The sequence below is a fragment of the Anser brachyrhynchus genome (assembly GCF_964034855.1).
Source record: "Anser brachyrhynchus genome assembly, chromosome: 5".
Lineage (NCBI taxonomy): Eukaryota > Metazoa > Chordata > Aves > Anseriformes > Anatidae > Anser > Anser brachyrhynchus.
The window spans coordinates 63,652,640-63,669,844 of NC_137699.1; the positions used below are offsets into that span (position 1 = coordinate 63,652,640).

A 17,205-nucleotide genomic window follows, 5' to 3' on the forward strand; every position below is an offset into this window, starting at 1 on the left:
TATAATCTGTAAGATACTGTTTCCTAGTGTAAAACCTCACTTGTTACTCTTGGGGGAGTATGGCACAACTGATTAGCATGTTTCATAGCTGAACTGGCCAGTCTCGGTGACTCTGACTAGCGTGGTTTGTATTCATTAGACTGTTTAAGTTAGTCTGGTATTGTCTGTATCTTCGTATGTTTTTGTGACATTTCAGCCAGGGTTAAGAAAGCCTAGTGTGTGGTTTTGGAGTTTATTAAGCAAAAGCTTGCTCTCCCCGTCATGACTCTTTTGACAGATATCAAAGTATTAGTTATTTGATGCACAAGGTTCATGTATTCAACTTGAAAGCCTTAAAACAGGCTCCTAGTGCTCTTTGAAGTACAAACGGTATTTGAAAAGCAGCACGTAATTAGTCTCTTGATTTCCTGATCAAATTCATTGTAACTGAGAAATAAAACTGTACTTGTGATGACATCTCTTCAAAAGATGAGAGGTACAATGCATCAGTGAGCCACTGTGTCTCTGAGTAAAAAAAGTGAAGACTGGGAGACTTTCTGAAATGTACTTTTTACCTTGTTTATGCATTAGATTGTAACTGAGACTCTAACTGCACTCGTTCCAGTTTGTGCAACTAGGCTTTGTTCTACTTCAAGTTCTGTTGCAGTTCATTTCAGTCTATGCCAAATAAACTATGCTTTATTTGATACCTAGGTGTGGTGTGGCCTGTATGGGTTGTCTGGGAATGACGTTTGGATTTGACCTCTCATTTGAGGAGCTTCCGCAGTGGCGTAGTCCTTGGACCTCTCTGAGAGAGCTCTGCAGGTCCCTCTCCGGGACAACTCTATCAGCTGATTTCCTCAGAAAGGCAGGTGGAAGTTGAGTTGGCTCGCAGCATTTGTCTGGTACTTTCATTGCAAGTCCCGACAGAGCCAGGAACATCTCAGTGACTGGACAGTTCTGCTAAGGGACACGATTGTCATAAAAATGAAAGGGTACACAAAGAACCAAAAAGAGACCACCTGTGACAACACGGGGAGAGTTATCACTGATAGATGTGGCTCAGGAAGAAAAATAAACGGTGCCTCTTTTGTTCTGAGTAGAGTTCAGAAAAGACCTGGGGAAAGGATTGGTGGTGGGGACATGAGGTAGCCTTATCCCAGAGTGCTGGGTGGAGCAGAGGACCTTCGCAGATCTGAATTTCTACAAATCAACTGGAAGCGATTGCCACCCTAACAGGCCATCTTCGTTAGGGTATCAGGAACTGGGTAAGCAGCCATGGACCTAAACGGGTGCCCAAGAAAAGGTAATATAAAGGTAAGAGATGGGAACGCTGAAAGGGACTAGCTCCTGGTGGAAGCTCAGCAGGGGGCAAGCACCTGAGGTGCTCGAACTGTACGGGGGGGAGACGATGCAACATCTGGGCTCTGCACCAAATCCAGTGCAGGACCACTCAAAGCATCGCCTGTGTTTGGGCACCCCAAATCCCCCACCCTCTAACCCCATGCAGCGAAGGGCTGTGCTGCAGGCACCAGGTCCTCCCAGCTCTGAGGAACGGCCTTCCCCTCTCCCGGGGGAAGAAAGCGAGCAAAAAAATAAATAAAAATAAAAATAAAAAATCAGAGGCCGCCAAGGCCGCGGAGCCCCCCGCAGAAGAGCTGGGCGGGAGAGCCTCGGCAGGGGGCAGAGCAAGCGGCGGCGGCTCCCGGCTGGCCCCTTGTCCCCAGGGGCGGCTCCTCCTCCTCCTCCTCCTCCTCCTCCTCCTCCTCCTCCTCCTCCTCCTCCTCCTCCCCTCAGCGCCCGGCGGGTGCCGCCTCACGGAGGGGAGACCCCGCGCAGGGCTCGCCCTGGGCCCGGCGGCGCTGAGGGGAGGCGGCGGCGTGAGGCGGGAGCGGCGCCATGGAGCGCTACGAGAAGCTGGGCAAGGTCGGGGAGGGCTCCTACGGCGTCGTCTTCAAGTGCCGCAACAAGGACACGGGGCAGATCGTGGCCATCAAGAAGTTCCTGGAGTCCGAGGAGGACCCGGTGATCAGGAAGATCGCCCTGCGGGAGGTCCGCATGCTGAAGGTGCGCGGGGGGCTCCGCGGGGCGCCCAGCCGCGAGGGACGGGGACGAGGGACGAGGGCAGGGCTGTGAGGGCGCGGTGCCCTCGGCCGAGGTGCCCGGGCGAGAGGGTGACCGACCTGACAGCAGTGAGCCACCGCAGGCAGCGAGGGTGCTGGGGCAGCCGAGACCCTGCAGAGAGCAAGGTGCCGAAGACGGGTCACGGCGGCGAGGACCGTGCCGTTACGGACGGGTTGACGCGTCCCAGCAGGCCGGCACGGCACAGGTGCCTCGGTGTGAGGACGGCGGCCGCGTGCCTGGCAGGTGGTCGGCAGCGGACCCCTCCGCATCCTGATTCCCCCCTGAGACGGGGGCTGCGGCGTGCAGGCAGGATGGGGCCGCGTGTTGGACGCCGGGGCTGTCGGCTCAGTGGTGCTCTCCTGTGGAAGTGCCCGCAGGACCGGTGCCTGCACCACAGCAGCACCTTGCCTCTGCTGATCCTGTCTTGAGTTTTGCACGGAGCTCATCCTCACATGAGAAAATGGGTCGCACGTTCAGCCTCTCTGTTTCCTTCCCTGATGAAGTAAAAGCACGGGAACGTTTGCAGTGGGTCAGACCCCGGGTTCATGTATCCCACCCTGCTGGCAGTGGCCAGGAGAGTGTGCAGAAATGAGGAGAAAGCCAGGAGAAAGGAGAGGATGGGGTAAGATTTCCTCGCGCAGACCCAGCTTCTGGCAAAGTTACTAAGGCCAGAGGCTGTATCCATAGCTTCACGTTTAGCAGACACTCACAGGCGTTTTCTGTTGAGAGTTTGTCTAATCTCTTTCTGTACTGGTGTATTCGTTTGGTCTCCATAGCATCCTGAGTCAGGGAGTGCCACAGCTGTCAATATGCTGTGTGAAAAAGTATTTCCCTTTATTTGTTATAGACTTGATGCTGGGTGGCAGCACACAGCACCCCTGGTTGTGTAGGAGATGTGGGGGGGTTCCCTTTTCGCTCCAGGGTACTCATGCTTTTATACACCTCCGCCAGCTCCCCATCTTCAGTTAACTCCCTTCCCTGCAGAAGAGCAGGAGCTTGAAAAACTGAACCGATGAAAGACCAATATTAACAATGTGTTGGCTTATTTTACATTTTGAAATAATGACTTTCAGTAGGATATTTTTTTACATGAAACCTGCAATTCTGCCTAGACACAACGCCTCCTTGTAGACTGTCAGGGATTTAGGATTTTGAAGTTAACAAAACCCTACAGAAAGCTGCAGAGAAAGATGTTGTGTTTTATTTACGACTTCTTTCCCAAAATCCATAGTTCCTTGGTCACTGATTTCTGCCTGAGGCCGTTCCCAGCCCTCGCTGCCCGTTGGTGTCGCAGCCGTCGATCGCTCCTTGCTGTCAATGTTCCCTTCCACGGAGTTACCCTGGTTTGCTTGCTGGGAACCAGGTGACTTTCAGATCTACAATTAAGTGCAGGGTTTCAGCTGGTTGCTGCATTTCTGGAATTTTTCCTCTCTAAATCTCTTTTGTGCTCTCAGCTTGTCTTTTATTGATCATTTATATATAAATAAATGATGTCAATGTTATTGCCAAAGGAATATGAAGGCCTGATTCTCTACCTGCTACAGAAAGAGGTAAAATAAGCCTGAATGTGAGGCTAGAAGAGCCATCATCTAGGAAAAAAACATTTTCATTTTTCAATTAGGTTATGTGAAGAAGCAGCCTAAGTTTTCTCCTTTCTGAAGCAAAGGGATGAGAGGTGGCTGGGTCGTTTTAGTGAGCGATGCTGGAGAGGCATTAAGATTTAAATGATCTAAGAGATCTGAGAAGGAAAATAATAATCGCAGAAGTCACTTGTGCAGATGGGGAATGCATCACCCTTAAGGGTACAAAGCAGCACAACTGCGGCTAGCCGTGGCAGGACCTGTGTCAGGGCGATGTTGATTTTAACAAGTGCAGACCTGCTGACTGTCTTTTCAGCTTTTTCCCTGTAAATAGTAACAGTTCGTTTGCTTGTTTGTTGAGGTGGTTCCTTGCTCAGGCAACAACTCAGTGTTTGTCAAAGATGCAGTGAGATTGTGTTTCATCAGAAAAGAACGCAGGGCTGATAAATCATCATTCTGCACGACAAACACCTGGTAGGTTCAAAGGGCTTTATGGCCGGGAGCCGTGGGAGGCGAGGTGGGAGTGCGGGGCTGGAAGCAGAGAGCCAAAGACGGGTCCCTGCATGATCCCTGTGCCCTGGGACCGGCTGAAACGCCTGAAGGGAGCGACTTTGTGTGAACCCCACCGGTGACTGCGGAAACCCACTGCCTGCTGTGCCCAGACGGGTGAATTGTAGATGCCGCGGGCTGAAACGGTGCGGTACGGAGGGGGCAGCTCGCAGCCCTGCGGAGAACCGGGCGTCTGGTTCGCGGGATGGACGCTGCGGTACGCTGCTCCGGCCAGGGGCGCAGTGCTGGCAGGTGACACCTGCACCGTGAGGTGCCTCGCCGGGGTGTGGCTGCATCTCACCGGGAGGCTGGCGCTGGCCTTGGCCCTGGCACTGCAGAGCAGGTGAGAGAAAGATAGAACGCCACACCGTGTTCGTATAGGAAGCCGAAAACAGACCCTGTTATCTTGGCACGGGAGCAGCTGTAACCATGGGGAGAAGCCCGCCCAGCCCAGCAGGGGTGTGTGAGCCCACGCGGCCCCCTGGGCAGGGGCAGGCCGGGGAAGATGTCCCAAGGCCACCAGCAAGCGACGGCCGGCAGCGGCAACAGCCTTAGAAACTGCTCATTGTCTGAGCGCCGTGCGGGTCGATGCGACGCCGCTGGGGTCACGGGCAGGTTTGTGGTTCCTTTGTGTACAGGAGATGTTGGCCTGAGTGCCTGCAGAGCCCCGAGCGGGGGCTGGCTGTGAGCGGGACGGGGGCGATGCCAGGGCTGTCCCTGAGAGGGGACACCAGAGAGAGGACCAAGGAAGCGCTCAGGAAATGTTGGTTGTAACCTGGGTTTGATCCACGCTAGCACGCGGTTTGCACGGTGTGGGCAGAAGCCCTGGCCCTTCGCAGGGACTGAAGGAACAGGACATGTATGCGGTAGGAGAGGCTGTTTAGAAAGATCAGCTCCTTGCAGCCAGTTGCAGGACTGAACAGCCACGTTCCACACGCTGCGGGCTGGCTTGAGGGCTCGGAGTAGTTTGGGTTCAGTACAGTGCCCCCGGAGGCAGTGAGCTCCCTGGAAGGTCTCTCTTTGCGAGGAGCTTTTCCAGTGACGTGTTTGAATAAAAGGTGCGTTCAGTGATCCTTCACCTTGGGGCTAAAAAACGCCTTCTGTGTTGCCTCGGTCAGGCAAAGCCCTCGTGCTGCGCGTCCCTGCAAGCAGTGCGGTCGGTGCTGTGCGTCATCTGAAAAGAAACACCAGCGTCCCTGAGCGGGCTCTGGCTTCTCCCTGCTTCCTTTTCTGAACGCTGTGCCTTCACCCCTTGGTTGAAGCCCCCTCCTAGCCTTGTCCCAAGATGTGGGTAAAAGGATAGAAAATGAGGAGGTGCGGTAAATTTCCAGCCTCACCTCTTGGAAGGTGCAGCTAAAGCCCTGCCGTGCTCAGGCGTTACATACGGTAAGGATCTGTCTGAGCTCCCAGGGAGGGGAAGCCCTGCTATGGGCATAGCAAGTGAACTGAGAGGAAAAAGCAACGATAAAAATCCTGGTTAATCCATCCAGATGCTGACGATAAACTGGAGAAGCTGCGACCACATCCTTGCTTTACGCTTATCAGAGGAGCTCTCGGTTTCCCCTAAACGTGTGTTTGCCTGTTAGGGGCTCTTACCGTGTGCGACTTCCCCGGCTGTTCTCCAAGGAGAGCTGGTTTTCGGTGTGGGGCAGAGTCTGGACACGTCCAGTGAGAGGTGCTGACGGAATAGCTGTGAGCACCGTGATGAATTCTTTGTCTATGAGCATCTTTTCTAAGTGCCGCTTGCTGAAGCCAAGCCCACGGTCAGTTCCTAAAATAACAGCACCACGAGCTGGGCTGTAGCCGAGCTGACTCCTCACGTTGTGCTGTGCTTCTGCAAAAGGTTTCAGCTCAAGGAATTGAGATCCTGGTGGGCGAAGGCACCGCATCCCCCACCTTTCCCCAAACACCCCCCTGCCATGCAGTAACTAACCAGTCCTTCCGCTGTTGTGTTACAGCAACTGAAACATCCCAACCTGGTGAACCTGCTGGAAGTCTTCAGGAGGAAGAGGAAGCTGCATCTGGTCTTCGAGTACTGCGACCACACGGTGCTCCACGAGCTGGACAAGCACCCCTGGGGGTGAGTGACCTGTCCCGCACAGGGAGCTTTGAGCAGAGGAGTCAGGGGGTGTCCGTGGGAGCCCGTTGCTGCTCCGCAGTTTCCAGAGGCATTTCATTAAGAACAGGAGAGGTTTCTCAGCGCAGCGCCCAGGACTCGGTCTGTTACTGCGGTTCAGCAGTGATATCCAAAAGAATTGCTATGAGCCCGCAAGTGCTCCTGTACCGCTCACCTAGGCGACCGGAGCGCCGAGCCCGAGCATTTGGGTGATCTTTGGCTGCTCTGGCAGCAGCAGACCCCAGTGTCGAGAGATCTCGTGTCCTGCTGCGAAGAGGTTCGGGCTGCTGGGCCCAGGGGCACGCAGCCCTCCTGCCTGCTGCTCCCCGCATGTGCTGCACGTCAGCGTGGGAGCTGTGGGCACTGGGGCAATGTGGCTGAGCACCCAAAACGTACACGGTCCGTCGTGACGGCACTGACAATGCCTGTGACAGAGCGGTGACTGCTAGCCCTCTGGCGTGCTGCTGTGCTAAGGAATAAGTGTTGGCTGGCAGGAGTTACCCGGAGCTGTGCCTGCACCTCTCTGCACAGCCTCAGAGAGCTCCGGAAGGTCAGAGAGCCTCCTCTTTACACAGGCACTTGCACGAAGTGTGAGCTACATGAGCAGAAGGAACGTTCTCCAGGACAGAGTTTATTCTTTTGACACGTTATAAACGACACTCCCGCTAAATATATCATCCCTAATTATTCGCCGTGACTTGGTGCCATGGAAATGCTAAGCAGAAGTTCATAAATCATTTCACAGGCCTGAAGCTAAATGAATTGAATGAATTGCCCGCAGGAGACTAATCGGGGGTTGAGTAAACAAGAGCCTGTTATTCTCTCTGTGATACGGAGCTGTAGGAGAAGGGAGCATGCTCGCAGCACACGGCTTTGTGAGCTGATCAGCAGCGTCCACCCCAGTTTGAGCCTGCTCACCTGGAATACAAAGAGAGGGTGGATAACCCTCTTTGAAGAAAACGCTTCACATTTTCTTTCCATTCATCACGACAACTGCAGGGTGAACGTGCAACACCTGGCTGCATGCTTGGCTTTTGACCTTCTGCAGGTGGTGAAGTCTGTTGTGGTCGGGATTAAGACAGGTGGGCACGTGCCTCTTCGCATGATGTTTCCAGGTTATTTGACCAGGTCATCCATTTCTCAGGCTGTCAGTGCAGAGCTCATCACTCTAGGATGTTTCTGCAAGGAACCTCAAGCTTTTCAACCGCACTGTCAGCACAAGACCTTCAGCACTGACAGCAGAGGGGATCTTGAAGCCAGCCTCTTGCAATTTTTTTTAAATTTATTATTTATGATGAATCAAAATTTTTGCAGCATTAAACATGTGAAATAAAATTGGAATTGAGCTCGAAACTGCCAAGACTGTCACGCTGGGGTTGTTGAAGACCATTACAGGCAGCCAAAGAAGAGAAGAGGAGGCTGAATCTTTAACATATATTTTTTCTTAGAATTGACAGCCACTGAAAGAAAGGAGCAAAGATACAAACCAAAGTAGAACTTTATACTCTTGTAGGAACACCCTTCCTGTCCCATTTGGGCACCTCTTCACTCTGCACAATGAATGACACAACAACATTGCAGCTCAGAGCATGCATCTCCGCTGTGGATACTTCACTGCCTCCGATTCCCTGAGCAGCTGCAGAGGGAGAAACGCCCCCTGGCACTTCAGGAGGATTGCGAGGAAGTGTGGGTGCTAAGCACAGCCACGAGACAGGACTGGACACGGACCCGCAGGCATTGACACGCCGTTACCAACTGGCAGGCTTATGCTGGCTGGGACTGAGTGGTACGAGACACTCTGCAACGCTCCTAGTCGCCTTAAATCCTCGCGTCTTACTGCAGGGCGCTCTGAGGAGGTGCAGGCAGGGCTCAGCTGCAGCTCTGAAGCAGGGGAAGAGGCACAAACAGCCTGTACCGTCAGCATCCCGGCCTGACAGCTTCCCTGCAGTGGGAGAGCAATGAGCTGAGGATTATTGGGTGTTTCTTGTAACATTTATAGCAAAAAAATGCAGCTAGTGTTGTCCTCTGCATTTTCTGACTTGGTCCCTGACTGGTTTGCTGGTTTGTTCAGACTCCCATATGATTGTTTAGCGCTCAAAGGCCTCCTCTTCCTTTTTCCGGTAATAATGAAGTTATTTTTGTGACCAAAGTAAAAAATGTGCTTTTTTATAACAGGGTGCCAGAGCATCTAGTCAAGAGCATAACCTGGCAGACTCTCCAAGCTGTGAACTTTTGCCATAAACACAACGTAAGTCCCCTGAACAGCACCAACAAGTGCAGTAGCATGGCTTTGGATGAGAGATTCTGTTGCTGTTTTTCTGATTACGGGGTGTCCATGGGAAGAAGTTAGAGATGACATTTCCCATTTCCAACAGAAAACACGTATCTGAAATGTTAGTGTACACCCCCAACGGCTGCGTTTATTGTCATGCAGGTCCCTTGGGTTTGCTGTCGAGAAATGATTTGCACTCATGACCTTAGACCAGCTTCCAGGCTGAACAAGAATATATCCTTACATGTTCCCTGTGTCGTGCATTACAGCTGATGTTTAGGAAACTGGCTTAATATCTCACCAGCTCAGACCTGAGCAAACTCCTACTGCTTTCACAGAAAGTCCCTCTGCTGATAGTCATAGGAATTGAATCCCGTCACCAGTTAAGAGGTTTCAAAAATCAGATGCAGTAGAACAGTTGTACAACCCCTCCCCTGCTTTCTGGAGGGAGATGTGAGCTCTGTGCATGGCAAGAATTTTGCAGAATGCTGTGGGGACGCTTTAAGAGGCAGGGAAGGAAAGGAGCCTTTTGGAGAAGTCCATTAGGCAAACTGAGCTGTAGTTAGTTGTCTTTGGTTTTGTTTATCTGCCAGTGTTGAGGTTTAGGAGGCTGGCAGGAGATTGCTCTGGAATGGGTGTTTTGTCTTTGCTCGAAGAATTATGTCCGGCTGAGACACAGGAACTTGGTCATAGGTCTGTCCTGCTTCCAGGATTTGTTGTTTTGCTGCTTCTTTCTGTTCCCTCTCTCAGTCTGAAAGATTTAGTGGAGTTTTAAAGCCAAGGAAACAATTAGATGCTGCAGTCTGACCTGCTGTACATCACAGGTAATGAGTTTTTATGCAGTTGCCCTTTTCTGGAACTCTGTGGCACTGGTTTAACAAGGAGCACTTCAGTCCTCAGGAGCAGACACAGTAATTTACCAGCAGCTCAGCTAGGAAAAGCCCAAGGTGTTTGCTTTGCCAGCAAAATCCTTTGCTTATCCACTAGATCATCAGTAAATCAGTTCCTGGACTTGATTGAGGAACTGATCCCATGGAGCCCCACGCACAACATCAGGATCTCTCCACCAATACATAAACACTGAGCCCCTCATTAGGAGTGCGTTATACAAACCTGCATGAGGCGAGCTGATTTCTAGCGAGCCAGGTTAAGGTACATGACAACCCTTGCTCTGTAAACCTCGCTCCTCCTGCTAGCTGATTCCCAGCTGGTGCTGGGGAGCTCAGCCGGTACCGTCCAGGTGATAAAGATCTGTGCAGTCGAGGCTGGGAGCCTGCACGGTGTCTCATCCCCAGCATGGGGTACAGGCGAGGTAACTGCCATGGCCAGCAGGACGTGACTTTAGCTGCTGTTAAGAAATCCTTTCATCTTCTCTCTCAGCAGAAATGATTGCGTGGTTAACATACATGGCACAATTTGCATGGGGTGTGTGGCTGAATGAAGAGGTTATTTATCCAAGGGCCAGGTTAAATACTTGCTCCTAACCTCGGGTGTGTTTTTTTTGTCTGTTTGTTGTTTGTTTCCAGTGCATCCACCGAGATGTAAAGCCAGAAAACATCCTGATAACAAAACACTCGGTCATCAAACTCTGTGACTTTGGATTTGCTCGCATACTGAGTGAGTGCTGGCCAGCTGCTTACATGGACCGTTACATGTGAAGCTCAAATGGGGTGTAGCTTCAGGCTTTAAACCCCAGTCAAGACTCAATTGTCTTTGATGGGCCCGTAAATCATCCTGTATAATGTATAAGGGCTGGCACGTTTTCACAGGGATGTTCTGCTAGAAGCTTTGGAGATGCCTGGGTAGAGATTCCCAAACCAGTTTACACGGAGCTAGCTCAGACAGCCAAATGCCTCTGTAAATAAGCTGCGTCGGAGCTCCCCGCTGGTGCAGCTGCACTGCTGTGGTGCGGGAGCTGCTGGATCGCAGTCAGCTCGGGCACCTCTCAGCTGCCTGCGTTGCTTGTGCAATGCTGGAGACCCAGCTGGAGTTCCCTGGCAGGAGGGCCGCCTTTGGCAGAAGGCACTGTCTCTGCAAACAATGTCTTCACATTTTCCGTCATAATAACCCCCTTAATTTTTGTTTTTTTTTTAGCTCTTGTTCAGACAAATCATGTGGGCTTTGAGAAGTGACCACTGGCTGGCACGGGGTCCTGCTGCAAAGCTCTGCATATTTTCATTTCGAGAAAAATATGGTCTTGATTTCCCCAAACCCTAAATGTTTCCAAGCTGGGTTCTGCTAGCGGCCAGTGACTCATCCCGTTCCTGTAGCTCTTCCCTGTCCAGAAGGTGCTCTTGTTGCTGCCCCAACGTATGTAACTGCTTGCATCTTGTCTGCCTCGCTCTGATCCCGCACTGCTTTTTGTTTCCCTCCTCCCGGATCCCACCCCAGCTGGGCCGAGCGATTACTACACGGACTACGTGGCCACCCGGTGGTACCGCTCCCCGGAGCTGCTGGTGGGCGACACGCAGTACGGCCCTCCCGTGGACGTCTGGGCCATCGGCTGCGTCTTCGCGGAGCTGCTGGCCGGGGTCCCCCTGTGGCCTGGCAAGTCCGACGTAGACCAGCTGTACCTCATCCGCAGAACCCTGGGTAAGCGTCCCGCGGGGCTTCCAGCGCCTCTGGCACACTGCAGCTGACCAAGGAGGGGGTTCCTCTGTGGTGGGAATCGGGATCAGCCAGCAGGAGGTGAATTTACCCAGTGGCTCTCTGCCTTCAGTAGGTGCTGGTCTGCTGAACATCGCAGGCGCCTGTTTGGTGGCTGTGTGCTTGGTGGAGTGTGAGCACTTTGTTTCTCTGTCCCACCCGCTTGTCTTTTCCCCAAGGAATTCTAGAAGCCACTCTGGATTTGAAACAGAGGTTAAACAAAAGGCCTGTTATCCACGTAACACTTGAACTGATCCAGTCTCATTGCTTCCATTTAGTGTTGGTGTGTAACATCTTGTTTATGGGGTGGGAAGGAACAAACCCCCCTATTTAGATGAAATTCTTGGAACGAACAGAGAACTGTGATTTTTTACTGAGCAATTTACAAAACTATAAAGGTGACAAGTGGCTATAAACAGATGAGCTCCTTAGCCAGAAACCCAGTTTGATTGCTTCATCCTCCAGAATACATTCGAGCCACTGTTAGTTGAGTTATAGTTGGTTTATTCTCAATGATAGGGTCTCAGCCAGAAATTCTCTTTTGATCCAAGTGGTTGACGGAAGCAGAATCAACAGAGAAAAGCTCCTTGACCAAAGCTGTGTAATTATGGCGCTTTGGCTGTTGTACTGGTTCTTTTATTAAATTCATTTTAAACATTTTGCTTGCTCCAAGCTGGTGTAAGCTTCAAAAACAACGATGAAGCTGCACTGAGGAAAAAGCTACAGCATGTCTGCATTGATGCTGCATTTGAGCCCTTTTCCACGCAACGTCCTGAGGACTGCACAAAAAGGGTTTCAATAGGAGTTAAATTTTAATGAAGCAGGAACAATTGTGGTCAGCCTGTCCCCCTTGCAGCAGTCAGAAAAGACAGGACTGTTTATGCGCACAGCCTGCCTCGCAGGGCTCTCTTCCCTTTGAAAATGCTGAAGCACAGCTTTGGTATGGCGAGTGGGCTGGCAGGGCCCTGCTCACCCTCCCTGGGGACAGAGCCCAGCGCACAACGTGTGCCCACGCTGCCGTGCGGCCACGTCCAAAACAAACAGCGACTCCTGCCAGTTACTCATCCCAGCCTGGGCAGCTCCATCGCGTCCCATGCGAGCAGGGGAGCGAGCTGCTGATCCGCTCTTGCCTAACACTTTGCAAAGGATTCCTGGCTGAAGCACAGCCCCGTGGCGTGGCTGGAGTTTCAGATCCCGGTAGGTGTTTGCACAGCACCCTCTAGCTATGAGGCCTGAACACATTCCCACGCGCTGTCACACCTCTCCAGTTCAGCTGGCACATGGTGGAGGTACTGGATGCTGGCACAGAGCAGATGCAGTTACAAACCTTAGTATTTCTTCCACCTCCTCCCAGTGCATTCTTCATTCTTCTACTGAGGGGTCTTTCTGCCAGTGGAAATCCAAATTTGCAATTTCCCAAATGATGTGATAAGATCTAGGCATTTGGCATGGGGAGATACACAGCAATATATACGGTTTTCAAAGCCCCCAGCTCTAGTGACCACAATTCATACTGACCACTGCTGCACAGCACAGAACCTCAGAGCTTGGGAGGGGAAGAGGCACAGCAGCTGGGTACTCCTGCTCCAAAAACTGCTCCCAGCGGCTGCATTTCTTGGCGTTATTTACAGCAGGAGGCCCCAGGCAGGTGTGACTGCAGGCAGCTAGAGGTGCGTGGCCCTGCCTGTCGTTCAGCACAGTCACGTGGCTGTGGAATCACTGATGTGCTAGATGGATGGATGTTTTCACAAAAGAATACTTTGTCAGCTCACTTGCTGGTACTCCATCTCTTTTACTTGTTCTCTTGGATGCTGTCAGCCTTGTTAGAGGATAAGCTCGTTCAACGCAGGTGCTGTAAAAACAGCAGATCAATTTAACTTTTTTTTTTTTTCTTGGTCAAAGGGGATCTTATTCCCAGGCACCAGCAAGTGTTCAGCACCAACCAGTTCTTCAGCGGGGTGAGAATTCCGGACCCAGAGAGCATGGTAAGAGCTCCCTTCGGATGCATTCCCCTTGAGCCTGGCACTGCCCAGCAATCCATCTGCAGTGTTAAGGAGACATAGTGCTTGGACAGAGAAATGTCCCTGCCTGTTTTTCCCTAGAGTACAGGTTACCTGCCTTGGAACTAGAGCTGGAAGAGCTTTGCTTTTCAGCTTGACCAGTCCTTCGCTGTGCAGAACTTTTTCCCTATCCAAAAGCTTTGTCTGTGACTTTGTGCGTGTCTGCCACAATATTAGTTGGAGGTGGCTGAACCCCTCCCATGACTTTTTAACTGATACCCTGTACAAGCAATCAAACAAATAATTAATCTCTGCTCCTTCTCCCCCACTTCTGGTGTCAGAGCAGCCAGTCTAGCTGTTCCCACTAATGTCAGGCAGCTCCCTGCTAAGCACATGAAGCGACACGCATTTGGTGAGGTACAGGTCACGTTGCTATGGAAAGCTGGGCCTCTGTACCCTGGTGAAAGAAAAGCTTGCTAATATGAGTACACTCACTCTTTTTTTTTCCTCCAGGAGCCACTGGAAATGAAATTCCCTAGTATTTCACACCCTGCTTTAGCTCTCATGAAGGTAAGCAAGCTATCACAGGATGGCTGAGGTCGGTACAGACCTCTGGAGGTCATTGGTCCAACCCCTGCCTCAAGCAGGGCCACCCAAAGATGGGTGCCCAGGACTAGTGGAAGAGCTCTGCGCTGAGACTTAGCAAAGGCAGTCTTATTCAGGTGGTAAATGGCTTGAGTTTTGGCTACTGGATAATCAGACATTCACAGGAAAATAGAACTCGAGGGGACTTGGGGAAGACTTTTAATCCACTTCTCTTTAATCCACTCATCTTTAGCATGGGCGTGGAAAACACTGCACTACTAAGATGCACTAAATGGAAACTGAGGATGAACGCATTAAAACTAAGGTGCAGCTTTCAATAGTGCTACGCTAAACACTGGAACAACACAGCCAGTGATGCAGTAGATTCCCATTTAAGAAAGCTGTTCTAGTTCAAATGAAAGTTAAGCCTATAACTGTTTTTTGAGACGTGATGGTTTGCTACACCATACAATTGTAGCTGTTCCTGTAGCCTCAGTTTCTGTCAATGCCTTGTGTCAGAAGAGACAGTTGTTCAAAATTAGCTGCTTTGCAAGCTTTGTGCTGACTCTGAAAAGCCAGACTTAGAGTTAATTTAAAAAATTAAGGCATGTATCTGTGGGAAATGTCGGCTGTTGTGAGTAGGTGGAATTGTGCAGACGTTTTTATCAAGTGTTCTGTGTGATTCTTTACTTGTTCTTTTCTAAGGGTTGCCTTCATATGGACCCTGCAGAGAGGCAGACATGTGAGCAGCTGCTGCAGCATCCCTATTTTGACAGCATTAGGGAGGCAGGAGATCCGGGGAAAGAACATGAAAAAACAGCTCGGAAGCCAGCCAAGCTGACACGGAAGCATGTGCCAGGGGTAACATTTTCATAGTAGTATTTAATGTTCTTTGTCTAACGAGGGAACTCTTTTTCTTTGCGTGGTTCCCAGGAGCCGTTCATCCTGGCAGTTAAGGGTGAGGTAGAGTTCCCACACTGGACCAATCTTAATTTTAGCACAAGGAGAAAACGAATCTCCTGGCTAAAGAGTAACTCAGTACAAATTGAACTGTGCATTGCAGCTCTGTTGAGTCACTGGAGATAAGCAGCACAGCAATGGGAAAGATCAGGTTTATCTAGGAACGTGCATTCCCGACAAAGTATAGCAGGATAGCTGAGCAAACTGCAGCTAAACATCTGGTTTAATTCGGAGTTCTCTGGGATCTTCTTGATGCTTTTGAATCCCAAATTATAAAGATGGCAAAACTGCCCAGTTCCATTTGTAACTACTGACGGGATGTGAACCCTTACTGACTTCCAGACGCTAGACAATGCAGTGGGCATTTCTGCAACTGAAGTGCCCGAGCAAATATTTCCCTGCCGTTTCACTCTTTCCAGATTCCAGCCCAAGTCTTCAACTCCTGCCCATGATAAGAGTTGTTCAGCAGTTCTTTCTTCTAATGATCTACATTCCCCATGACAGCTGTAATACTGAACTGGTAACGTGCAGGGAAGTTGGAAATGCAGGACGGAGAACTGCTAGAGCATATAATTTCCTGGATCAAACTGACTCACCTCTTCCATTTCTATGACACGGGATATAACTGTATTTTTTTTCCCTGGATGTTTGGAAGAAATACCTTTAATGAGCTATTCTGGTTGCAGTCCAGTTGTAGAACATCAGACCCATGACTCTTAGTTTAAAAAGTATACGATTACAGAACAAATAGTTTTATAGCTTATATTCCTGTTAGAAAAATGAAGTGCGTGCTTTATTCTCATTTCAAACACATACACACTGTGTAACTTCTGCTTTAGTTGCAGTGCCTGCCTCAGTTAACCAGCAGTAACGTTCTGCCAGCTCTGGACAGCAAGAAGTACTTCTGCAAAACAAGGAAATCAAACTACCATTTCCCTAACATCTAAATGGATGGAAGATTAAAAACTACTTATTGCTCAAAGTTCAAGTTCTTCAGAATTTATAAAAGGAGGAGATGGGGTGGAAAACTAAATTACTACATGTTATGACATACAAAAATGGCCTGTAAAGTAATGCACTCTGGGCCGTTAATGGAAGGAAAGTGATGCACTCCAAGCTCACGATGGTCAGTGTTCTGTGTACAAAGGAAACTACATTTGTTTTGCTTTAATTCATGATTGCATACTGGTTCAGGATTACTGCAAACCAGTGTTTACAGTGTGAATCCTAAGAACTCTGTTGCCTATCTATTGCCTGGAGTTCAGACTTGGCAGAAGAACTGCAACCTTGCCAAATAAATCGGAGAGTCCCACTGTGTCAGAACAGTTATACTGTTTTAGACTGGGGCTAAGTAACTGATCCTGCAAGGAGCTGTAACCTTAGTCCCTATGTGAGTGGAAGACAGATGTGCGTGTTTATGGAGCCAAGACTGAAGCCAGGTCGGTTAGTTATAAACCTGCTGAAACAGCACTGCTTTAAAGATATGTCTGTCTTGTGTACTGCTTTATATATCATGCAGTATTAAAAGTACTGGCAATGACTTAGACTTACTGGAAGGCTCAACAGGTACGGTTACCAGAAGGAGAACGTAATTAATAAAAATCTATTTTTTCTTTAGTCTTTTTGGAGTTTCTCCTGCCTGTTTCTTCCTTGCATTATGAGGTTATTTTTATTTGCTGTTTTTGTCAATAGTGAAGTCACTTGCCTGTAGTGAACAATTGTTTTTATCAAAAACAATTCATGAATGTAATTTATAACAATAACCAGACACAGGCAGGAATTCTACCTAAGTATGTGTATGAGCACAAACATTGGGGTTTGTGTAACTTCAGAATGTAATATTGTGTTTGAATAAAATAAATGTAGCTTGTTTTTCCAATTTACGGGATGTGGTTTACTGCATAAAATTTTAATGCTGGTCAAGAAACATCCTCTTTCTACTTGAAAACTACAGCAAAAACGTTTTCTTTTCCCAGTACTGCTATTTTAATTTTGAACGTTGTTGGGTGCATCAGTAGGTTTGGTTACACTCAAAAAGCTTTGTCCTTCCTGCATGGCTAGTCAGTCACCTCATTCTGTATATTTGCAAGGTACCCAGCATCAGTTCCTGGACATGGTCCTAGGCAGTGCAGGCTGGAGGGAATTTAATTTCTTGACATTATTCGTGTCTGCTCTATGCTAGGAGAGAATGAAGAATCGGCCCCATGATGCAGCCAGCACAAAAATGTTATTCTTTCCAGTGCTTGGCACCATTTACCTCAGAGGACAAGACGACAATCAGGGATAAGAAAAGAGAATCTCAGTTATGGCAAGGTAGCCATGCTCGACACATTACCATGAAACCTGCTTTCTTGAAGTTGCCACCTACCGTCTTTCTCTCCACTACCACCGAAG

The 17,205-nt window shown here is 49.7% G+C and overlaps 1 protein-coding gene across 1 annotated transcript; it reads left to right on the forward strand.

Moving 5' to 3' along the window:
- The first annotated feature begins 1,751 nt into the window (after nt 1–1,751).
- CDKL1 (cyclin dependent kinase like 1) lies at nt 1,752–16,690 on the forward strand. Its single transcript, XM_080592713.1, has 9 exons — nt 1,752–2,046; nt 6,191–6,312; nt 8,524–8,596; nt 10,147–10,237; nt 11,012–11,212; nt 13,169–13,251; nt 13,780–13,836; nt 14,557–14,712; nt 15,651–16,690. Exons 1-9 carry the CDS (start codon nt 1,879–1,881, stop codon nt 15,756–15,758), a joined length of 1,059 nt encoding a protein of 352 aa, XP_080448839.1. The 5' UTR covers nt 1,752–1,878; the 3' UTR covers nt 15,759–16,690.
- Nucleotides 16,691–17,205: the final 515 nt, after the last annotated feature.